Source organism: Atractosteus spatula, chromosome 10 (genome assembly GCF_055471065.1).
Source record: "Atractosteus spatula isolate fAtrSpa1 chromosome 10, fAtrSpa1.hap1, whole genome shotgun sequence".
Lineage (NCBI taxonomy): Eukaryota > Metazoa > Chordata > Actinopteri > Semionotiformes > Lepisosteidae > Atractosteus > Atractosteus spatula.
Genome location: NC_142715.1, coordinates 29380970 through 29406503, shown reverse-complemented (window position 1 = coordinate 29406503; position 25534 = coordinate 29380970). Strand labels below are relative to the sequence as shown.

Below are 25534 nucleotides of genomic sequence, written 5' to 3'. Positions count from 1 at the left end.
TTAACATGAATACTGGCATCAAAACTATCAGAAGCACAATCACCATTAATACTGACATGAACACTAGCATTAATATTAAAGCTACCGATTGTACTCTCACTAATATTAAATATGAATACACTCGCATTAGTATTAGTCCGTGACGTCAAACCACTCTTTGTGACGAAGGCGAGACACCTAGCTGGGCACAGTGAAGTGGCATGTGTTGCCATGGTTACCATACTTATAATTTGTAAACAGTGGAAAAATGCATTTAAACTGTTACCTACACAAATTTATCAACTTGGAATATAATTTCCAAGCTCTAGAATACAATTTCTAAACAATCATTTGAATAATTATTCTTTAATTTGGGATTGAACAGTATGAACACTAAACGCACTATGGTATTTGATCGATACAGGCTGTATTGACTGTTTTCTAGATATTTAAAGAATTTAAAGAAAGAAAAGAATCAGTACTCACCAATCGGTGAAGTTAATCGATGATTCTAAGGTTTTTTAGTTGAATTAATTGGTTGTCGATAGATAAGTGATCAATATCTCTCCTCAGTGCGCTCCGCGCGCTTCCCGCGGTCTCGCTCTCTGATCCCGGCACTCTGGCTGGTGTCTGTGACGTCACAGCGCTCTTTCTGACAGAGCAGAGCGCGTCTCCGCTGGAAGAGACATAACAGCTGGAAATGGAGAGCGACAAACCGAGGAATACAATTTATTAAACAAAAAAAATAGTTTACTTCGCAGACTAATGCGTTGTATAGCATACTCCGGTAGAGCAGAAGAAAAAGGGCACAAGTCCCTGTAATAAGCGCTTTTAAGGTTGAAGAGCATCTCCTGGTTTTATTTCCACTCGAGCTCTCAGTTCCTCAGCCAGTTTGGTGATTTAATTAACTGTATAACTGTTATCAGACTCTGTTTAACTGTATATTTATAAGACTCCGTGAGAGACGTGTGGGAGACGCTGTATCCCAGGGCTGGTGTGGAATAACACACAGACAGGTCTTCTGTGTGATCTGAGTCCCACTGCTCAGAGGTACAGACTGGTCAACTGGTCACTATTGTAGACAAGACCATTGGTCTGCTGCTGCTGATAATCATATTACACTTATAAGAGTAGCAATACTGCTGTTCATTAAATCAGTAAAAATAATAATAAGAGATAAACACATATTGCTCAATTTTCAGTAAAACACTTCTGACAGAGGGTTGGAGGAGTGACTTACAGTAAAGACAATGAATCAGGGCAGTAATACTTAAGGGCTGGAGGTCCTGGAGAGGGTTAATAGAAGCTTCTTGCTTCTGACCTGGAACAGAGCCCACAGCTGCCAGATCAGTGACCCCTGAGCCCAGTTCACAGAGAGGAGAACCAGGAGCTCTTCTCTGTCTCTAAGAGGCTGTGAAGAAGGAGAAAAGGGGGAGATGTGACCTGAGTCCAGGGTGTTCTGTCTGATATTGTTCATGTAGCAGCACTGATTGTCTGAATGTCCTCTGGTTCTGAATTGTCAGGATAAAGAGAAGGAAGGAGATGAGCTTCTGTCTGTTCAGGAGGTAGGAATTTGGGTAAAGTACTGAGGGACCCAGAGCTCTGTGTGTGAGTCTGAGCTGTGAATCTGATTGAGAGGAGAAAAATATTTTTGTTTTATTCTGCCTCTGAGAAGTCTTTTCCTTTGCCAAGCAAATGTTACATCCCCTTCAGATACTCTGCACAGACTGTCAGAGTGAGAGAAGAGGAGAGAGAGATGGACAGATAAGAGCACACACAGTGAGAGAGACAGGAAGGTGGAGAGAGGGAGAAGGAGCAGAAAGACAGTGCAGGTGTTCAACCACACTGTGACCACAGGAGACAGGAGGCTTTTCTCAGCTGCTGAGGAGCTCAGTGCTCATGGCCACTCAGGCTCAGAGGCTCTGGCAGCAGTCAAGTCTGAGAGCTTCTCCTCATACTGACACTGGAGCTCTGAGAGTCAGCCTCCATTCTGACAGGAACAGCCCCTCCTGTTCAGCCCTGAGAGACACACTGAGAGAGCTGTGTAGGGAGGGGAGAACACTGAGGGTCTCCCTGTGCAGCACTAGAGCTCTGAACACTGGGCTCTCCTGTGTCTCCCTGTGCAGCACTGGAGCTCTGAATATTGGGCTCCCTGTGTGTCTCCCTGTACAGCCCAGCTCTCAGCTGCCTCATCACACTGACACCCACAGCCTCACAGTACAGCCTGGTTTCCTGTGCTGGAAGAGCTCGGAGGAGCAAAAACCACAGACTCACTGCAGAGCCTGACCTGTAGCTCCAGTGAAGCTCTGCCTTAAATCACCGCTGTATTAACAAAGACTGAACTTTTTTTTTCATAATTGTGTTGCTTTTTCAAATTTGAAACTGACTCCTGCTCCGTGGCTCCTGCTGCTGCAGCTATTATGGTGAAGCTGTAACACAAGAACTCTGCTATATTGAACAGGAGAGTTTAAATACAGCATAACTGCTAATACTACTACTGCTACCACAACTGCTGCTGCCACTGATACTACTGCTACTACTAATATTTTACTGCTGCTCCTACTGCTGCTCCTACTACCCATAATGATAAGGAAGAGGATGTGAGCTGTTCCCTCACACTGTTCAGACTGGGGGTGTATCAGTGTATCAGTATCAGTTCAGCTCCACTATGCTGTTAGAGAGTCTCAGTCATGTAGTCGGCTTCACACAGAGAGACACTGGGGCCACAGCTGGAGGGGTTGGAACATCTGTGTGGACTAGAGCTGCGCAGAGACAGACTCAGGGTCTGAGGGACTCAACTGGAAGAGCTGCTGTCCAACAGGCTCAGTACATAGGGGACAATCACTGCTGAGCTTTTCTTTCTTTTTCATTTAAATTATTGATCACAGTCACAGGACAGCCAGTTCTTATTCAGTCCACCTTGTCTCTGGATTCCTGTGCTGACCTGAATGACCTCACTGCCACCTTAAGCACAGGCTCTCCTCACACTGCCCTTGAAGAGGACCAGAAGACATTACTGTCTGGAGACACGACAACTCTGTGGCTCACTGTAGGACACCAGTCATTGGACACTGCCTGACACAGACAGCAAGACAGGACCACGTTCTAGACACTTCCTGATACAGACAGCAAGAATTACAGGACCATATATACATAATTGATTATCTTGATACTGATTTAAAAATATAATACTTGTCTACAATTTTTTCTTAGTTTAATATCTGATCTCTTCCTGCCCCTGCAGCACCTGCAGCCCTGCTGTCTGTATCTGTATCTGTGTTTCCTCCAGTGAGACACAGAGCTGCTCCTGTCTCTCCTCTCCTCCGCACTGCTGGGAGTGTCTTCAGGGAGAGGAAACAGTGATGTGTCTCTGATATATATGGAGAAGACTGAAAGTGCCCTGTGTGATTGGCCGTCCCGCCTGTGTAAGAGGTTCCTGCTGTCAGTCTGAAAAGGCAGTGCTGTGTGTGATTGGCGGGGCGGGGGGCTGTGTTGTTACTGGGGGTCTGGGGTGCGGAGCAGCAGCTCAGTTGCCCTGTGGGCTCAGGGGTGAAGACAGGGGTCTCAGCTGTGCTCTGTCCTGATGACAATGGAGAGCTGCCTGTCCATCTTCTCTCTCGCTGTCCTGGTGCTGCACAGCTCAGCCAGTAAGTGACCAGTCTTCTGCTTTCCAGATAGACAGACAACAAGAATTAAAGTTAAGATGGAAAAGCTGCACAACATAATTTGTAAATGAGCTCGGAATTTAATGTTTTAATGTTTTATTTTAAATCCAGGACTGTGGGTATTCATAAGAAAACATTAAAACTATTTTTGATTGGTCTGTAAGTCAGGTAAAATAATTAGTTGCTAAGAACAATTTTATATTTTTAATAGCATCACCTCTGCCAATCTACTGCTACTTACTATTATCTTCAGTTTATGTCTCCAGTATAATTATCTGTATGCAATATTCTTATTCTTATTCTTAAACAGATAAGAGTGTTATAAGAGTATATTTTATTATTATGGGTTGTGGCTTTATTACAAATGGAACTTTTATATAAATAATGTCTTGAGAAGGTGATATTTTAGCTTGAAGAATTATTAAGGGCAGGTATAATAATAGATTTAAAGGCATGTTTAAACACTAGAAAATGTCTGAGGAAGTAATGTTTTCCCACTAAATAATTATAAGAAACTGAGGAAGCATTGTAGGTAAATGAATTATTAAAGATGTGTATTTTTTCATTATGTGATACTTTCAGTGTTAAAGCTCCTTAGATAGTTCAGTATTAATGGAGGTAAATCTGTGTTTAAAGTCTGGAACAGTTTTAATTCAGTAATAAATATAGAAAAATTAATTAAAAGAGACTGAGGCACTATTGGAGGTAAATATGATGTGAAACTATTTTTGACCCATAGCTGTTTCTAGATAGGAGTATATATATATATTAGAGACTGTGGTAATTTTATTACAGAAACTTCTTTTTCTGTATTGTTCATGCAGGTTTGCTGTGTTTAGACATTGAAAAGAACAGCCTGTACTGTAGAAAAAAAATATTTACTGCTTAGACAATAGTAAAATATGATTTTGTATTATTATTAGAAACCAGGGTAGAACAGTTACAGTTGCTTTATTGAATGAAGAGTCCCAGGGCAGCTGGAGTCAATCCCAACAAGCACAGCGGACACAATGCGGGCGACACACTGGAAAGAACACCAGTCCATCACAGGGCACACACACAGACACAGACATGCACACACTCCCACCAGGGTGAATTTTATAGCATCTGGGAGGAAAACAGAGAAGCCAGAGAAAAAAAAGATGTGAGCTCAGGTAGAACATACAAACGCCACACAGATAGCAAACAAGGTCTGGAACTGAACTGGAAGGCAGCAATTATATTGACTTTGCACATTTGAGTATAATTTGACAGATACATGAGTTGGTCTTCTAAGGTTAAGATTCAGATAATAAGGACTATTTTTCTTTTTGATAATGTGGAGATTTAATAAGAATGGTTTACTGCAATCTGGTTGGTGTGCATTTGAATGCTAGTTTTTAAGCATGGATAATGAAAATCAAATGATTGCTTAAATAATATTGTACAAGTTAAATAAATACTTCTCCTGCCTCCATCAGTTGGAGATTCATGATCAGAGTACTCAGGCTTGCTATTTATTAGGACAACTTCACAATAACACAGAGAGTTAATGAATTTACTAGTTAGCAAAATATATTAAACTTATCTGGTATATTTGGAATATGATTAATCTCTGAATCAGGTGTTAAATGATTCATGTGTTAGATCTTGGCATGTAAGGGCTTGAAATTAGATGTATGAAAGAAAGGGGTACCCCTCTTTTTTGTTTGTTTAAATTTATTATTTTTTATTTTTCTTCATGATTATACACAACATGAAAATTCCTAAAAGGATGAGAACAAGCTTCAATGCTGTTTAATAGTTTATCCTGTAAATAGCGTTTTGCCACTGGCAGTGATAAGAAATCCGCGGTTCTGGCAAGAGTGAAAAGGCAAAGTAATTAAAGGCACCGCCAGAACATTCTGCACACTAATTCGTGTCTGGTCTCCTCATCACTTTGCAGATTGATAAAACTGTTTAAAACCTCATAAATATAAAATAAAGTGAGCACAACGTGAATGATTGGATGTTGTGGCTAATGTATAGAGTTTTTGTATCCATCGCTGGTCAGAATGATTACGTTGTCTTGACTATTTTTCAGCTACGCTACCAGCCATGGTCCTTATTGTCACTCCTGCCGCGGAGGAGTAAAAGCACCTATTTCCATTTTAGGTGATTTTGTGTGATTTGTGTTATTTAACTGCATTCTTTGTAATGGTGCTTGTGTTGTTGAGTGGGCAGTGGTTGAGTCTGTAGTTCTGGGAATAATGTAGGAATGCGCTGTGTGTCTGTTGAGAAGACCGTCTGTGGTGGTGTTAAAAGCAGTTTTAAGCAGCTTCTGTATATGTGTATGTAGGGCCAAGGAGGCTTTTTGCAACTGTAAGACTAAATTACTCTTTAGTTTTGATTCTAACTTATCTTAAGCTCTGTTTTTTACAACATTTTGAACAAGATTTGAACTTTAAATGTAGTGTATGGCAACGTTGTGTAGGGCACAGTTGTGTTTGTTGATTGGGAGTGATGTGAGTTGGAGGGGCCCCCTGAAAGTCTATAGTCCTGAGGTCTGTGATAGTCTAAATGTTGCCCTGGGTATACAGGATGTGATTATCACACACAGCAATGTGGTGTTATGTTTGAGTTGTGGAAATAACTAGACATTGGTTTAGCATTTATGTAGAAGCCACACGAGGTAAAGATGTGTTGTTAAGAGTAAACATTGATTGAAAATATTACTTATGCCGTGCAACTATACACTGAAGCAAGATGGTGAACTCCATTGTAAGAAACATGGTAAAGCAAATGGTGACATGAAAGGAGTTGATGATAATAGTGGAAGTGTGAATCTGAAGTGCTTCAATCTGAATGAGAACTTGATAAGGTGGGTGCTAAACTTCCTAACTAACAGGTCTCAACAGGTCAAGTTGGGGGAAGTGCTTGTCTGACATTCGCTACACTTCAATTGGATCACCACAGGGCTGTGTCTTGTCCCCTCTGCTGTACATTTTGTACACTAATGATTGCATAAGCAAACACACAGATATACATCTCTTAAATTTGCAAAGGAACAAGTAATAGGTTTATTCTATGCTGAAAAAAAGAAGAAAGTAAACACAATGTTTCGGCCTTGGAGCCTTCTTCAGGTGGCTGAACCTGAACCTGAGCAGTAATGCTCGGTGTGTTAAATGAAACTGTGTAGTTCAACAGTTATTGAATTGTTTAAACAGTGGAAATCTGGAAAAATTGTGTATTGAAACAGTGAAAATGTCATGACCGCTAGCCAGCGGAGATCAACCCATAAGAGAACTAATCAGCACCAGCAGCGGGTTAATAATAACAAGCGCCGTTAATCCACCAGCACACGCTCTACCGTGCAGCACGCAGCGCTATTTAAACCATCCAGACCCGCTTCCCGCTGCTCGGTATTGAGTCTTCTCTCAGAGAGCTCTACCCTGCCTTTGTTTGTACCTCGCTTTCTATACTTCTCCTGGTTACTGAACTTCCCTTTTGCCCCTCGACCTTGTACCTCACCTACTGATTTGGATTGTACGCCTCTCTTTGCATCTCCTGAATTTAGAACTACCTTTCACCTGTATGCCTGTTTCGATATCTACCTGCTCCTGCGTCTGCATAGGATCTGCATGCCTCTTCCTTGGGGATTCCTTACAGAAAAACAATTATTCAAAAAAGTAATGTCGAAAAGATGGTTGAAAAAGGCAAAGCAATTAAAGGCACCTCCAGAACATTTTGCACACTTATTTGTGTCTGGTCTCCTTATCACCCCAACTCAGGTGCCCCTTGTCTGAGGCTGGGGTAAGAGTCACATATCACTAATTTGTTTGTTAAAGACTGCGTTATAAAGAAAGATAATATACACTTCAAGTAGGTTTCAACAAAACATGTGAAGCACTGAAAGATTTGTGCTTTACACTGTAGTAAGGTTTCTGATATAAAACATATGCAAAATTATGTATAATCACATATAATCAGACCACCCTTCTTAGCCTCATCATATTACCCTATTAATAATAATAAAATGCAGGGAACACAACAGATTTGAATTTGAGTAATTTCTCTTGTTATTTGATTTTTTCTTTATTTTTATCAATCCCCGCGTATACATGGATTTGCGTAAACATATTTTGTGTATAAGGCGAGTCCATGCAGACTTTATATTTAAGCATTTAAGTAACTCTCAGCTTCAAAGTACAACACCAAGAGTAAAAAGACTTAAATCAGTTCTTAAATCTCATACCTTGTACAGACCAGTATTCAGTTTCCATTCTTATTTTGCAGTTATTACATGAGGCCAGATACACAGATACAAACACACATCAGTGATTCAGACTTCTGACACCAGAGGAACTAAAAATTCTACTGACCACAGCTCTGAGAAACAGAGAAATACAAGTCCCGGCCCTCTGAATTCATAGAATTACTACATGTATGCTGGTAGTCTCTCCAGAATCTCACATGCAAACCCTGTACTGGTAGACTCTCCAGTATCTCACACATAGAGTCACTGTGCTGCTAAACTCTCCAGCATCTCATACTGCAGAGTATAAAGTATCTCTCAGTCACTATGCTGTAAGACCCTCCAATATCTCATGCAAAGTCAGGATCTGAAAAGGCAGATAGTGGGTGTCAATGTTTTACAGAAGTTGAGTTAGTATACTTAGTACGCTTTCTGTGTTGGTTTCTGCATGTAATCTGTAATCAGGGAAATGAGCAGCAATCCAGTCACACAGAAAACTAAACTATCAGAAATATTTTCAATAAGTATACAGTATGTACATATATAGAATTTTTCCTCCAAACATGGTAATATTATTTTCTCTGTCTCCAGGCAGTTCTGATGTGAGACTAGTGAATGGTGCCAGCCCCTGTGAGGGGACAGTGGAAGTGTATCATGATGGAGAGTGGGGGACAGTATCTGACCAACACTGGGATCTGGATGATGCTGCAGTGGTGTGCAGACAGCTGGGCTGTGGATCTGCTGTTTCAGCACCAGGAGGAGCTCACTTTGGACCAGGGTCTGGATCAGTCCTGCTGGGCTGGGTCCTTTGCAAGGGGTCAGAGTCTGCACTGAGGGACTGTGAAAAACAAGAAATGAAACAGTATAGCCATTCTCATGGCTTTGATACTGGAGTGAGGTGTTCAGGTAGGAGACACTGATCTAGAGTTTATCATCATGATCCATCAGTCCATCCTCTCATTTCCACAGCTGAGAGCTGTGACAACACTCCTCACTGTAACTACTGTATGTGTCTCTCTACCTGTGTTGTATCAGTGGTACAAACACAGGCAGGAGACCCTGTCTGAGTGTCATGCTCTGTACACCTAGATCCCTGTGATTATTCATGTCTTTCCGGTGTGTCTTATTGTGTAGCCTATTTACTTCCTGTGTATGCTCTGCTCCTTGCTCAGCAATGAGGGTTTGGATATCTTGAGACCCACCTAGCACCTGGTCCTCTCCTCTGCGGCCTGTGGGCATAGATTTCTACCAGACATCATCTGACCTCCTGAGTTAATCCCTGTTTTTCCCCTACGGATAGGGTCTTTTTTGCTCTCCTGCCATTTCACGGCTTGCCCTTCCGACATCCATAACACTGAGCGTAACAGCAGGACAAACCCCTCCTCTCTGCTGTCTGTCAGGAGAGGGGAGACAGTTTTACAGTCCACCTGCTAAATAGGCTGAAGCACAAGATTTCCCTTCATGAGACAATAAAACTTTGTGACTATTCAACCTGAACTGGACAAATCAGAATCTTGATCTCTCGATCAGTTTGTCATGGGTTTCAGAGTTGTGACTTTTGGAATTTGGTAAAAATCCAGTCTGGCCACAAAACCAAGTAAATTTTCCAAGCCTTCTCACTTTCACTGAATCTTATTTGCCAGTGTTAATACTCCCTCTTATTACTACCATCTATCATTAAGAATGAATAATGTGAAAATAATAAATGATTATTATGTTGTTGTTGGGTCACTTTTGCATTCCACTGCTGGCACCAACGTTTTCCTGTTGCTGTTTCGTGACATCAGTTTTAACAGGACAAGGCTGTTAGACTTGTGCCCTTGGCACCCCACATGGGAGGCAAAACCACTACCCTGAAATTCTGAGTTTCATTCTCTTTCAAAAGAGCTAGCCAGGGCCCAGATGATTATTATAGTTGAGGAAAATATCACATTATATTAATTACAGTATTATAAGTTTAAGTAATTTTATTATTATTATTATTATTATTATTATTATTATTATTAAATATCTACTGTAATTAACTGTGGAAGAAGTGTAAATTTGGGCAGCTGTGTATTCAATTTAGGAAAAGTCTTCTCCTGTTTTTGTGTGTTTTTACAGCTGGACAACAGGAAGTGTCTCTGTCTCTCTGAACATGTAGTTTATCCTGTCTGTCCAGGAACTTTAGTGGTAGTCAGTATTAACAGCCAGTCTGTGGTCTGTGAGACTGTAATTATGGAGGGAGAAGTTGTCCATCATGGACAACTTCTCCCATCCCCTCTATGACAGGCTTGCAGGAATGAAGAGCACGTTCAGCAATAGACTGATTCATCCACGGTGCGACAGGGAGCGCTACAGGAGGTCATTCTTGCCGTCTGCCATAAGACTGTACAACGCATCCACCTTGTGTCTTGGCAGAGGCAACATCGACAGTGACCTGTATCTGGACTAAACGCATCTACACATCTACTGCTACATCTGTTCTCTTTCTTTTTCTTTTTCTTTTTCCCGTTTACAACCACTTTTTGTGCAATATATGCCAGGGACCTGTGCAATACATTTATATTTATATCTTTAGTTACATCTATATTTATATTCATATGTTTGATATGAGTGTGATATGATTTTCTGTGTACTGTTCTGTTCTAGTTTGTTCTTGTGTGTCGGACTGTGAGTAACTCTTGTATTGTATTGTATGTATTGTACTATTATTATATAATTCGTTACACTGTGGCTGTGTTGTGTGTGTTAAGCTGCTGTTGCACTGCAATTTCCCTCACGGGATCAATAAAGTATCTATCTATCTAATTAGTTATCTGTTCTCTGTCTGTCCTTAATGTTTTAACACTGGTGAGGTGAGAGTCTGCAGGGGTTCCAGTGTGCTGTATAGGGAAGTATCTGTTCTCCAGGTGTCAGTGGATCTAGTCAGTTTCAGGCTGGAATGGTATCAGTGCTTAACTGTGTGTTCAGCTGCAGTAGCAGTTGGCCCAGGGGCTGATTCTCTCTCTCTGTCTCTGTCAGCCTGGATCAGAAGTGCTCAGATTTAACTGAGAGATGAGCTCTCAGCACAACATTGGATAGTAATAAAAATGAAATAAACCAGTTCTGGGCTCATTTGGGTAATTACATGCTTTCAGGTTTGCTGTTTAAGACAGGACCTCTTACCCCTCTGCCATATTGTAATAGAGGCTGGATTATACTGGTGGAAGTCTGAATCATACACATGATTTGGAATTAATATTTAAAAATGGCTCTGTATAAAGATCTCTGTATGACACTGAGGTTCTTACATGTTCTTGCAACGCTCTGTAGCCAGGAGACTGCTAGACCCTGGTATGTGCAGCTGGTGCTGGAAGGACATCCCTGGTCTTGTCCAGTACAGAGTGTCTGTTAGTGCCAGGTCAGACAGTCCTGTTCCAGCAGTGCCAGGCTGTGATGGTACTGTTCTCTGGGCTCTATGAGTGATGTAGTTTAAATGATTCATAAATGTTCATGAGGCTTCAGTTTCTCTGATTGTTGTTGAGACTCCAGGAGCTGCTCCTGCTGACTGTCTAGATGTCAGTCCTCCTTCATTCTCTTTTAAGGCCTCAGTGCAGTATGATTTTCTCACCGTCCTTCTGCACCTCCTCCCTGCTGTATTATTTCCCTATTTTTATTAAATTTAAAACTGATTTTCTTATTTTTTCCTTTTTTTTGTAACGTGACCGAGCATATTAATACTTTAGATTAAATGCAAATGATGATTTTAAGATCTTTTAAATTGAGGATTACAATGATTTAATACAGGTAATCTAAAAATATAATTTATCCGATTTTATTTTACTTTGACGTACTGTATTATACACACTGTTAATGTGCTCTAATACTGTTAAAATGTGTACAAATGTTTTGTTACATGTCAGGGGTGCGGTTAATAGGAGGCAGGAGTCTCTGCTCTGGCAGAGTCGAGGTTTTGCGAGGGACGTCCTGGAGTACAATCTGTGAGGCCGACTTTGACATGAACGATGCAGAGGTCATCTGTCGTGAACTAGACTGCGGATTTCCAGCAGAGCTGCTGAGAGGGGCTCATTTCGGAGAGGGGCAGGGGGTGATCAGGACAGAGGAGATCCAGTGTCGGGGAAATGAGACCAGAATCCACAACTGTCCCACCTCAACCAGGGAGCATCAGAGCTGCACTCACAGCAGTGACGTCAGCCTGGTCTGTACAGGTGAGAGCACTGCTTTCTGTACTGATTCCCGCTGTATAAACACTTCGATATCTCACTATGAGCTGCTCTCACAGCAATGACACCATCCTGGTCTGTACAGGTGAGAGCACTGCTGTCTGTATTGATCCTCAGCAGTACAAGCACTTCAATATCTTGAAGAAAAATCAAAAGAAAAGATGTGCACAGTTGTTGTCAGACAGTCAATATTTATATATTCTTATATGTAATAATTATGGTATTAGAAGAGAGTATAATATTAGAAGATGGAGTAAGTGTGATGTTAGAATTTCACACCCTAGCAAACTTCTTAAGCAAGATTATTTAAAGAAATATGATGACTATTTTTAAAACACTATGTTCAGACACAATAAACTGGTGTATCAAGATAATTTGACAAAACAATATTTATGATAATCCCTCTATGGGTTTGTTTTATTTTACTGATGTGCAACTTAAAATAAACATGATTATTGATTTTTATAGATTCATCCTTGTCAGCTCTAGACGGTGGAGTCCGGCTGTCAGGAGGAGAGAGTCACTGTGATGGCAGGGTGGAGATTTACTACAACAGCACCTGGGGAAGACTCCTCCAGCACTCCTGGGGCTACAGAGAGGCCTCTGTGGTCTGCAGACAGCTGGGCTGTGGCTCAGTGGTGCAAATATACCATTCCTCTGTGTATGAGACAGGCGACAGTGCTGTGTGTCTGACAGGTATTCAGTGTTCTGTAGTACAAGTCTATAATTCCTCTCTATATGGGACAGTGACAGTACTGTGTGTCTGACAGGTATTCAGTGCTCTGTAGTACAAGTCTATATCTCCTCTCTGTATGGGACAGTGACAGTGCTGTGTGACAGGTATTCAGTGCTCTGTAGTACACATCTATAACTCCTCTCTGTATGGGACAGTGACAGTGCTGTGTGACAGGTATTCGGTGCTCTGTAGTACAAGCCTATAACTCCTCTCTGTATGGGACAGTGAAAGTGTTGTGTGTCTGACAGGTATTCAGTGCTCTGGGGATGAGACTCATCTGGTGAACTGCAGTTCTTCACAGACAGTCAACTGTAGTAATGGACAGGAAGTGTCCCTGCTTTGTTCAGGTAGGAGCCATTTGGTCTTTTTGATCTTGTTTTTTTTTAGTTTAACTACATATATTTTGATACCTGCTGCACTGATCTGGTAGAAGGAGACTGAAGCCAAGATGTCTGAGTAAAGCAGGCTGAGCAGACAGACAAAAGTGAAAATAAAAGTGGGCATAATTAAACAATTCACATTCTCTACCGAAACACACAGGTCCTTCTGTAAAAACTTCCCTGGAGAGATTGTCTCAGGCTGACTTCTTTGGCATCCTTTCCTCTCTTCAGTGAGAATCACAGTTGTCATGACCGCCAGCCAGCGGAGATCAACCCATAAGCAAACTAATCACCACCAGCAGCGGGTTAATAACAGCAATTGCTGCCGCACAAGTTAACACACCTGCACATGCTTTACCGTGCGGCACCCTGTACTATTTATACCATCATAACCTGCTTCCCGCTGCTCCCTTAGAGCTCTACTTGGTGTACCCTTACCTTGTGACACTCTGGATTTTGGACTTCCCCTTTTGCCATTTGACTTCATACCTCATCTCTCGATTTGGATTGTTTGCCTCCTGTGTTTGTCCTGGATTTCAACCTACCTTTCTCCCTTCGACCACGATCTCGCCTCTCATCTTGGATTATTTGCCTCTGGTGTCCGTCTTGGATTTTGACCCTACTTACTTCCATTGACCAAGAACTCGCCTCTCGATTCAGATAGTTTGTTGCCTTGTCTACCAGCTACTCCTGCGGCTGCACAGGATCCATATCTCCACATTTGGGTTTCCTCACAACAGTTCTCCCTCCAAATTCAGCTGACATCTTGCTCTCTTTTTAAAAATAATTTAAAAGGGTAAACAATCACCTCAGCCCCTAAACATCTCCTATAAAGACCCTCCTTCTTTCCAAAACCAAGTCAACAAACCTGTTCTACATAATAACAAATGTAGACTCTTAGGAGACTTTTTTCACACAACATACTAAATAACAACTAATTTAGATTAAAATCATAAGAATCACAACAATTTAACACATATAAAAAAACATCTGACTTGTGAAATTTGGAAGGTAAATAGTTACATCAGCACAACTTTACAATTGCTTTTGCTAAAGGGTTTATAATGTTATCCTACCAATTTTTCTAGGGCTTTAGTATATAATTACTTCAAGGGGAGAAGCAGGGGTTGGTAAAGTAGAGGAAAGTAGCACCCAGACCGCAGTGGGGAACCCAGGTGGATTGGCTGACAGCAGCCTCCGAAGCATGAAAACAAACACCCATGACTCGCGGAGAGTCGGCAGGGAAGCGCTGCCTCACGACTGGGAGCTAGGCTATAGCGAGGTTAAAATGGAGATGAAGGCGGCTGGTGGAATGTGCAGAAGATATTGCATGTAGGCAGAAGAGTAGGCTGTGTGGGTAGATGAAGCTGAATCATGTAAAAATGTGCCCATTGAAGCTGGGTGGAGATTTGATATTAGATGAAAGAAGATTGTGGAACTCGGGAACTTGAAGAGGAAGAGAGCTTTAATGGACATCAGCAAGAAGAGTTTAGGTAACTGTGAACTAGAAAGAGCATTGGCTACAGCTTTGGAAAGGCCAGGGAGGTGTTCCTTGCCAGATACAAAGTATGGGTAACAGAAAACTGGGTGAGATGTCGAAGGAGGCTTGTAATTAGAACAGGAAGAATGGTTAAATTAAAAATCCATTTAGACTGAAAAATGTAATTGGGCATAAACAAAGAACTTAAACAAATATCAGCAGTAGTTGTCCACTTCTGGCACCCGGAAGAGTGGAAGAACAGATGACATCCCTGAAAATAGAAAGCCAGAATAAATTCGCCCAGAGTTAAACCTGTGAAGACATTAGTCCCAGGATTTTGAGCAACAGCAAGTTCTACCGCTGCTCAGTAACCAAACTCAGAGCTGTCTAGTAGGAGAAAAACACAATTGACATATTTACCTTCAAGAATCTGGCAGTGCAAATGAGAAGCAAAAAGCTTGAAATTGGGGGGAAGAAGATCTTCCTTTATCGGTAATGAAAATGGTGGATTTGTTATCAGCATGAAATAAGAATGTTCTATTTCTTTTTCTTCCCCCCATCCTCTTGTGTCCCCAGACATGGATGGCAACAATAGGGTAGAGTTCCAGAAGGGCTGATGATCATGCATGGGGGGAGAGCTCCTGGGTTTGAGAGGTCGGAAATTAGAAAAACCATTGAGCATTGAATATTACTATTAGACTGAGAGGAGAAGCATCAATTCAAGGACAGGTAGTGCAGAGTGGGACACCATTTCTTGCAAAACAAAGTGGCAGTTCCAGTGGGGGAGAAATATCCACATTCTAATATCCTTCTGACCGTCAGTTGATAACGTGGGCATTGAGAGAGGTTGACAGTAGCGAGAAGTTGAGAAAAAGATTTGCCTTGAGATATAATGTGGATATCATAATTGCAAAGCCCCAACTAGGATAGCGAGTTGTGTTTATTGATAAATTTCAAAATCTAGAAGCAAAAGTGGAGGGAGAGATTTAAGCATATCTAAAGCGATAAGAGTTTTCTACCAGTAAGCTTACAAGTAGCGATACATAAAGGGTTGATCAGTATGAGGAAAAGGATGCTCTAGGAGGGGCCAACGAGAAAGCCTTTCACAGCTCAGCTTGAATCAAGGCGGCAATCATCTCAGGATCAGCAATAGAGGGGGGAAGACTGGACAAAATGATGGAATTGAAGACAGGCACAAAAAAAAATTCAGAGGCCATCAAGAAAGTAATTAAAGAGAGGGGAGAGAAGATCCTGAAGGGAGTGTTCCAGGGTGGGAATACAGATGGGTGTATGAACTTGGAAGAAAGTAAAGAATCATTTCATAGCATAAAATAAAGAACCACCTTAACACACAAGGATCAGCAGTAGTAGTCCACTCCTTGCGCCTGAGAGGGCAGAAAGAACAAATGACATCCCTGAAAACAGAGAAAGCCATAAACTGGAGTTAAACTGGAAAAGAAGAAGATTCTAGAATTTAGCGCAACAGCAAGTTCTCCTCAATCCTTGGTAATTGAATCGAGAGCTGTCTAATAGGAGAGAAATGAGATTACTAGTTTTACCTTTAAGATAGATAGATACTTTATTGATCCCGTGAGGGAAATTGCAGTGTAACAGCAGCTTAACACAGACAACACAGCCACAGTGTAACGAATGATACAATAATAATAATACAATACATACAATACAATCAGTACAGTAAGAAGTGCACTGAGAAGAGTTACTCACAGTCCAGAACACACAAAGAACAAACCAGAACAGAACAGTACACAAAAAAATCGTATTGCACAATATGAATATAAATATAAAAGTAAATATAAATGTATTGCACAGGTCCCTGGCATATATTGCACAAAAACAGTTGTAAATGGGAAAAGAAAAAGAACAGATGTTCAGACCAGAAAACTTTAAGAATCTGGCGGCACAAACAAGGAGCAAAAATGAACATGACCTAAAAGCAGCCTGGGAGACTGGGGCACTTGGGGCAGGTGAAATCTGACATGGGGATAGGAAGAAGGAGACTTGAGATGGGCAGAGCCGAAGCAGGAGGCGGGGGTGAAAGTAGAAAACCTGTATTTTAACCAGATGGCATTGGTGACTGCTACAGAGCGAGAAGGGAATTTGTGGATCTGAGAAACCTACTGAGAAATTTGAAGAGTAGTGTTATCTACTAGATCCCCATGGCAATGGATGAGGAGAAGGTGGAATGAGAGAAGGGAAAGAAGGAGGAGGAGCTGACCGATTTGTGGAGCAGAAGAAACGACAGTGAAGGGAGAATGAGGAAGAACTGTTTTTTTCCGAAATCACATAAGAGTAGGAAAAAAACATCAGACTGAAGTGAAATAAGAATAGATCTGTCAAACAGCGATTTGTGGAGTTTTGAAAGAAGTCAGTCTTGTGTCACGATTGTAATCCCTCCTCACAAGGGGGCTCTGGCTCTTTCACATTTTAGTTGATTATGTGCACCTGCCTCCAACCCTGCCCCTCCTTATTTAAGGCACTCTCGCTCTGGATTGGAAGACGGACGCCCAGAGGCCTGTCTACCACCAAGTCGCCCTACACCCACGGCTTGAGGGCATAGGCCTCTTATCAGCATCCTGACCCAGCTGAGTTTGGGGTTCAGAGTGCCTGGCTTCATGATTCTGTTTTATTCCCCATCCTTGTTTCAGTTTTTAACTTTGTTTTGTTTTGTCCTGGATGGATCACCTGGCACTGGGACCTTTAGACTTCACCCTATATTTCCCTTTGGACCCCCCTGGACTTGTTCGACCTGCCCAGTTCCTCGTCGTCTCCTCCCCGTGTCTGTTTCACTCCCTTCTGGATTCTTTCGTCTGCATAGGGTCCTAATCTACTCTTCGTTACACCATGGCTATAAAGCAGAATAATGAGGCTGGAAAGGAGAAGAAATGTTGGCAAGGTGGATTAATTTGAATCCAAGGAGGTCAACGAAAGAGCGCTGGAGAATCTTCAAGGTGCTGGAGGAAAGACAAGCAGTTTGGGATAGCAGAGAAATAGGCATGCGATCCATTGCAGATCTAGTGCTCAGAACTCACAGACTTGAATTAAAAAAAAACTCTAGACATGTGTGTTAGTGGAATAAGGGTTTAAATAGGAAAGAAAATTGAATGATAGATCAAGGGACGGAGCACCCCTGCTTCTCACCTAGAACTCCACCCATCGGTTTCCATTTTTCAGAAGGTCTCAGAACAATTTCTCAACACAATGGATAAACAAAAAAATACTAAACGTAACTGGTACACAAGGATTGTGTTGTGTATGAAATTGAGCCTGTGAACTGGGTTTTAAGATCTGAACAGGTAAAGGCTAAAAAGAAAATATTGGCATATTTAATATTTCCAGAGAAAATACTGTATACTGTACATATAAAAAAAACTATTGTTTTGATTTGTGATGTATAATGGAAGCAATATTACATATTGCACATTTAATCCGAATTATTCCTAAGACTCTGTTTTGTACTCATATTATTTTGTATAATATTCTCTCACTCTCAACGCACAATATTCAGAGTAAGGTGACTTATTAGTGTTTAAATCTATTACCTGATCAAGATTTCCTGATGCGAAGAACAACAAAACTGGCTACCATTGACTCAGCTTTCTCACACCACAGCGACTGAACAGTAACTGAGGTCTTTGACTCTCCAGTATCTCACACAGAAACACTGTGGTGCTAAACTCTCCAGTATCCAACACAGTGTCTGTGCTGGGAGACTCTCCTGAATCTCACACATAGTCACTGTGCTGCTGGACTCTCCAGAATCTCACACAAAGTCACTGTGCTGGTAGACTCTCCGGTAACTCACACAGTCACTATGCTTATAGACTCTCCAGTATCTCACACACAGTCACTGTGCTGCTAGACTCTCCAGTATATCACACACAGTCACTGTGCTGCTAGACTCTCCAGTATCTCACACACAGTCACTGTGCTGCTAGACTCTTCAGTATCTCACACACAGTCACTGAGATGGTAGACTCTCCAGTATCACACACACAGTCACTGTGCTAATAGACTTTCCAGTATCTCACACAAGGTAAGGATCTGAAATGACAGAAAGTGGACTTTCTGTGTTTTATAGAAGTTGACTTAGTGGACTTAGTAGGGTTTCTCTTTTTCACTTTCTGCGTGTCCCCTGTTTCTAGTTCACAGGGAAATGGAGTAGCAATCCAGTCAAGCACTTTAAGTAAAATTTAGGTATCTGAAATATTTTTAGTATGTATATATACATATATAGAATTTTTCCTTCAGACATGGTAATATTATTTTCTCTGTCTCCAGGCAGTTCTGATGTGAGACTAGTGAATGGTGCCAGTCCTTGTGAGGGGACAGTGGAAGTGTATCATGATGGAGAGTGGGGGACAGTTAATGACTTAAGCTGGGATCTGGATGATGCTACGGTGGTTTGCAGACAGCTTGGCTGTGGATCTGCTTTTTCAGCACCAAATGGAGCTCACTATGGACCAGGGTCTGGATCAGTCCTGCTGGGTTACATATCCTGTAGTGGGCCAGAGTCTTCTTTGGGAGGCTGTGGTAAACAAGATGTGAAACACTATAATCTTCCTCACTCTGGAGATGCTGGAGTGAGATGTTCAGGTAGGTAAGACTGATGTGTCAGTAATGTTGATGGTGCTGAAGTGAGGTGTCAGGCAGGAGTCAGACTCTCTCCAGTTTGCAGCACTGAGAACAATTACAACTCCTACACTGATCTAGAGTCCATCATCAGGGTCAATCAGTCCTGTTCTTGTCCTGCTGAGAGCTGTGACAACACTCCTCACAGTCACTATGTGTCTTTCTACCTGTGTGGAGATCAGAGGTACAAACAGACAGGAGACTTTAGTAGCAGTAGGTAGCAGTTCTAGTTGGCCCAGGGGCTGATTCTCTCTCTCTCTGTCTATGTCAGCCTGGAACAGAAGAGCTCAGATTAAATTGAGAGATGAGCTCTCACCACAACATTGAATATAAATAAAAATGAACAAGAAAGGTTCTGGGCTCATTAGGGTAATTCAATAATTTCAGGTTCCTCTCTGCCATATTGTAATAGGGGCTGGATTATACTGGTCGAATCCTGAACCATACTCATGATGTGGAATTAATATTTAAAAATGGCTTTAAAAAAGATCTCTGTATGACACTGAGGTTCGTACATGTTCTTGCAATGCTCTGTAGCCAGCAAATGACTGATAGACCACAGTATGTGCAGCTGGTGCTGGTAGGACAACCTGGTCTTGTCCAGTACAGAGTGTCTGTCAGTGCCAGGTCAGACAGTCCTGCTCCAGCTGTGCCAGGCTGTGATGGTACTGTTCTCTGGGCTCTATGAGTGATGTAGTTTAAATGATTCATAAATGTTCATGAGGCTTCAGTTTCTCTGACTGTTGTTTAGACTCCAAGAGCTGCTCCTGCTGACTGTCTAGATGTCAGTCCTCCTTCATTCTCTTTTAAGGCCACAGTGCAGTATGATTTTCTCACCTCCTTCTGCACCTCCTCCCTGCAGTATTATTGCCCTCTTTATATTAAATTCGAAACTGAGTTTCTAATTTTTCCTTTTTTTTCCTAACGTGACCGAGCATTTTAATACTTCAGAAATGTTTAGATTAAATGCAAGTGATGATTTTAAGATCTTTTAAATTGAGGACAATGATTTAATACAGGTAATCTAAAGAATATAATTTATCTGAATATTTTTACTTCGATATATGTATTATACACACTGTTAATGTGCTCTAATACTGTTAAAATGTGTACAAATGTTTTGTTACATGTCAGGAGTGCAGTTAATAGGAGGCAGGAATCTCTGCTCTGGCAGAGTCGAGGTTTTGCGAGGGACGTCCTGGAGTACAATCTGTGAGGCCGACTTTGACATGAACGATGCGGAGGTCATCTGTCGTGAACTAGACTGTGGATTTCCAGCAGAGCTGCTGAGAGGGGCTCATTTCGGAGAGGGGCAGGGGCTGATAAGGACAGAGGAGATCCAGTGTCAGGGAAATGAGACCAGAATTCACGACTGTCCCACCTCAACCAGGGAGCACCAGAGCTGCTCTCACAGCAATGACATCAGCCTGGTCTGTACAGGTGAGAGCACTGCTGTCTGTACTGATCCCCAGCTGTATAAACACTTCAATATCTCACTCTGAGCTGCTCTCACAGCAATGACATCAACCTGGTCTGTACAGGTGAGAGCACTGCTGTCTGTACTGATCCCCAGCTGTATAAACACTTCAATATCTCACTCTGAGCTGCTCTCACAGCAATTACATCATCCTGGTCTGTACAGGTGAGAGCACTGCTCTCTGTACTGATCCCCAACTGTATAAACACTTCGATATCACATTCTGAGCAGTGTAGGCTAATTACTTTTCTTCCTCATTGCTTTCCCACTAACCTTTCAGAGCATTGTCTGTGTCATCATCACAGTGTCATCATCTAGTTTAATTAAATATCTAAAGACAAAATGGCAAAAGTCCTGATTTTTTTTGTTTGCATGCCCTTGTTTTTTAGAAAGTGTTTCACCACTTTTTTTAAAAATTTAATTTGCATAGGTTTAATATGCTTGCATTTTGCATTTCAGAGCACTGTATATTGTTCCCCAAAACTAATTTCTTTGGATCAGTGAGCTGCAGCAGGCAGTGGTCATGTGATTTCCACATTTCATGATTCATTTTTATTTCTCACAGTGCGAAAGATAATTAAATTTAAGTTATTTAAGTAAAATATTCAATTATTATGCGTACTTATGCGACGTTTGTTGTACAATCTACCCTCTGTAAAATCAACCTTAATAACCTTTCATACTGTACAGCTCCTGACTCCCCTGTCCTTTGTATAAAGACTAGTGATGTAAATGCTTACGGCTCCTGACTCCCCTGTCCTGTCTGCAGACTACAGTGGCTACAGGCTGATGGGCGGCCCTGACTCCTGTTCTGGCCGGGTGGAGCTGCAGTACCGCGGTGAATACAGGACAGTGTGTGACCAGTGCTGGGACCTGAGAGATGCCAGTGTTCTCTGCCAGCAGCTGGGCTGTGGGGAGGCTGTAGCAGTTCCAGGACAGGCCTGGTTTGGACAGGGCAGTGGATCAAGAGGGGTTGATGTTTTTGAGTGCCACGGCAATGAGACCCATCTCTCCTGGTGTGCTCTCTCTTCATGGGGCAGAGCTGCATGCTCTCATGGGCAGGACGCTGGAGTCATTTGTTCTAGTAAGAATCAACACATATTTACATTTTCAGAATAAATACAGCTTTAAATAACGGATCAGTAAGATGTCAAATCTTAATCTGTCCCACTTACCCATGAAGTAACCAAATCCGTTTACATGGTCTTGGTCTCCAAGCCAGCGATATCAGACCAACTGTTCAAAATGCCAGTAAAAGTATTCACTAAATATTTCTCACTTTTCAAACTGGCCTAAACTCCAAAGAGCTCCAGCACATCTGTTGTCACCTCTCACCCAGCTGTCTTTCCCACAGTCCACAGTACAACCATGATCACCTCTCTCTCCGCCTTCTGTTCCCATAATCCTCTCTCATCTCCACAGAGCTCCAGCACAACTGTGTTCCCAAGATCCATCCACTTTATCCATCCACATCTGCTTTCTATTTAGCTTCCATTACCACATTCATGCTGTTCTATAGGACACTACTCAGCTGCTAATTCCAGCTGCACCCACCCTGTGTAACTGAACAAACAAGCCAGTTCACATTCACATTCCTCATTCACAACCTCTCTGCCACAGATGTCCACACTACAGGTTGTGCTCCTTTTAGTGTCCCAGTGAGCTGAGCTCACCTGCCCAGTGCTGTCATACCCATCCTCACTCATTAGGAATGATCTAAAGAGCTTCTGCAAGAAGGCAGTTGAGGTGAAGGAGGGCAAAAAGAAAAGATGTGCACAGTTGTCATCAGCCAGTGAATATTTATATATTCATATATGTAATAATTACAGTATTAGAAGAGAGTATAGTATTAGAAGAGAGAGAGTGTTATATTAGAATTTCACACCCTAGCAAATGTCTTAAGCAAGAATATTTTTATAAATATTATGACTATTTTTAAAACACTATGTAGACATAATAAGCTGTGGTGTATCAAGTTAATTTTACAAAATAATATTCCTAATAACACCTCTATGAGTTTGTTTTGTTTTACTGATGTGTGACTGAAAATAATCTTGATTTTCATTTTTTTTAGATTCCTTCCTCTCAGCTCTAGATGGTGGAGTCCGGCTGTCAGGAGGAGAGAGTCACTGTGATGGCCGGGTGGAGGTTCACTACAACAGCACCTGGGGGAGACTCCTCCAGCACTCCTGGGGCTACAGAGAGGCCTCTGTGGTCTGCAGACAGCTGGGCTGTGGCTCACTGGTGCAAATATACCACTCCTCTGTGTATGAGACAGGCGACAGTGCACTGTGTCTAACAGGTATTCAGTGCTCTGTAGGACAAGTCTATAACTCGTCTCTGTATGGGACAGGTGACAGTGTTGTGTGTCTGACAGGTATTCAGTGCTCTGTAGTACAAGCCTATAACTCCTCTCTGTATGGGACAGGTGGCAGTGTTGTGTGTCTGACAGCTATTCAGTGCTCTGTAGTACAAGCCTATAACTCCTCTCTTTATGGGACAGGTGACAGTGTTGTGTGTCTGACAGCTATTCAGTGCTCTGTAGTACAAGCCTATAACTCCTCTCTGTATGGGACAGGTGACAGTGTTGTGTGTCTGACAGCTATTCAGTGCTCTGTAGTACAAGCCTATAACTCCTCTCTGTATGGGACAGTGACAGTGTTGTGTGTCTGACAGCTATTCAGTGCTCTGTAGTACAAGCCTATAACTCCTCTCTGTATGGGACAGGTGACAGTGTTGTGTGTCTGACAGCTATTCAGTGCTCTGTAGTACAAGCCTATAACTCCTCTCTGTATGGGACAGTGACAGTGTTGTGTGTCTGACAGGTATTCAGTGCTCTGGGGATGAGACTCATCTGGTGAACTGCAGTTCTCCACAGACAGTCAACTGTAGTGATGGGCAGGAAGTGTCCCTGATTTGCTCAGGTAGGAGCCACTTGGTCTATTTGATGTTTTGATCTTTTTTTATTAGTTTAACTAAATACATATATTTTGATACCTGCTGCACTGACCTGGTAGAAGGAGACTGGAGCCAAGAGGTCTGAGTAAAGCAGACAGACAAAAGTGAAAATAAAAGTGGGCATAATTAAACAATTCACATTCTCTACCGAAACACACAGGTCCTTCTGTAAAAACTTTCCTGGAGAGATTTTCTCAGGCTGACTTCTTTGGCATCCTTTCCTCTCTTCAGTGAGAATCACAGTTCTCACTCCAACTTCGACATCTTGCCCTCTTTTTAAAAAGAATTACAAAGGGTAAAAATTCACCTCAAACCCTAAACATCTCCTATAAAGACCCCCCTTCTTTCCAAAACCCAGTCAACCAACCTATTCTCCAAAATAATAAATTTAGACTATTAGGAGGCTTTTTTCACACAATATACTGAATCACAACTAACTTAGTTTGAAATCATAAGAATCACATTAATTTAACACATATCAAGAAAACATCTGACATGTTGTGTAATTTGGAAGGCAAATAGTTACATCAGCACAACTTTACAATTGCTTTTACTAAAGGGTGTATAATGTTATCCTACCAATTTTTCTAGGGCTTCAATTTATAATTATTAATCAGAATGTCTCAGAACAACTTCACAACACAGTGAATAAGCAGAAAAAAAATAAACACAATTTAAACGTAAGGAATGTACAGTGTATGAACTTAGTATTATAATCCTGGCAAGTAAAGGCTAAAAGCAAAGTATTGATATATTTGATGTTTTCTGAGAAAATACTGTATAACTGTAAAAAACATGTTAATGTGTTTTGATGTATAATGGAAGCAATATCACATACTGCACACTGAAGATGAATTACTACTGAGAATCTCTCATTTTCAAAGCACACTATTCAGACTAAGGTGACTCATTACTGTTTAAATCTCTAACCTGATCCAGATTACTGCTCAGTCTACTCATATCACAAAGCTATTTACTCTCCAGTATCTCACACACAGTCACTGTGCTGCTTGACTCTCCAGTATCTCACACACAGTCACTGTGCTGCTAGACTCTCCAGTATATCACACACAGTCACTGTGCTGCTAGACTCTCCAGTATCTCACACACAGTCACTGTGTGCTAGACTCTCCAGTATATCACACACAGTCACTGTGCTGCTAGACTCTCCAGTATCTCACACACAGTCACTGTGCTGTTAGACTCTCCTGAATCTCACACACAGTCACTGTGTGCTAGACTCTCCAGTATCTCACACACAGTCACTGTGCTGCTAGACTCTCCAGTGTCTCACACACAGTCACTGTGCTGCTTGACTCTCCAGTATCTCACACACAGTCACTGTGCTGCTTGACTCTCCAGTATCTCACACACAGTCACTGTGTGCTAGACTCTCCAGTATCTCACACACAGTCACTGTGCTGCTAGACTCTCCAGTATCTCACACACAGTCACTGTGTGCTAGACTCTCCAGTATCTCACACACAGTCACTGTGTGCTAGACTCTCCAGTATCTCACACACAGTCACTGTGCTGCTAGACTATTCAGTATCTCACACACAGTCACTGTGTGCTAGACTCTCCAGTATCTCACACACAGTCACTGTGCTGCTAGACACTCCAGTATCTCACTCACACTCACTGTGCTGCTAGACTCTCCAGTATCTCACACACAGTCACTGTGCTGCTAGACTCTCCAGTATCTCACACACAGTCACTGTGCTGCTACACTCTCCAGTATCTCACACACAGTCACTGTGCTGCTTGACTCTCCAGTATCTCACACACAGT

At 41.9% G+C, this 25534-nt stretch overlaps 1 protein-coding gene across 1 annotated transcript in view; it reads left to right on the top strand.

Annotated features, from left to right (window-relative positions):
• Window positions 1-8420: 8420 nt before the first annotated feature.
• LOC148827801 (scavenger receptor cysteine-rich type 1 protein M130-like) overlaps window positions 8421-25534 on the top strand; it is a 446693-nt gene continuing 429579 nt past the window's right edge. The window contains exons 1-7 of the mRNA XM_088926381.1: window positions 8421-8763; window positions 11742-12047; window positions 18958-19144; window positions 20483-20748; window positions 21555-21779; window positions 22860-23087; window positions 23611-23709. Of these exons, the coding sequence (XP_088782507.1) occupies window positions 8421-8763; window positions 11742-12047; window positions 18958-19144; window positions 20483-20748; window positions 21555-21779; window positions 22860-23087; window positions 23611-23709 (1654 nt within the window). The remainder of the gene's footprint in view (window positions 8764-11741; window positions 12048-18957; window positions 19145-20482; window positions 20749-21554; window positions 21780-22859; window positions 23088-23610; window positions 23710-25534) is intronic.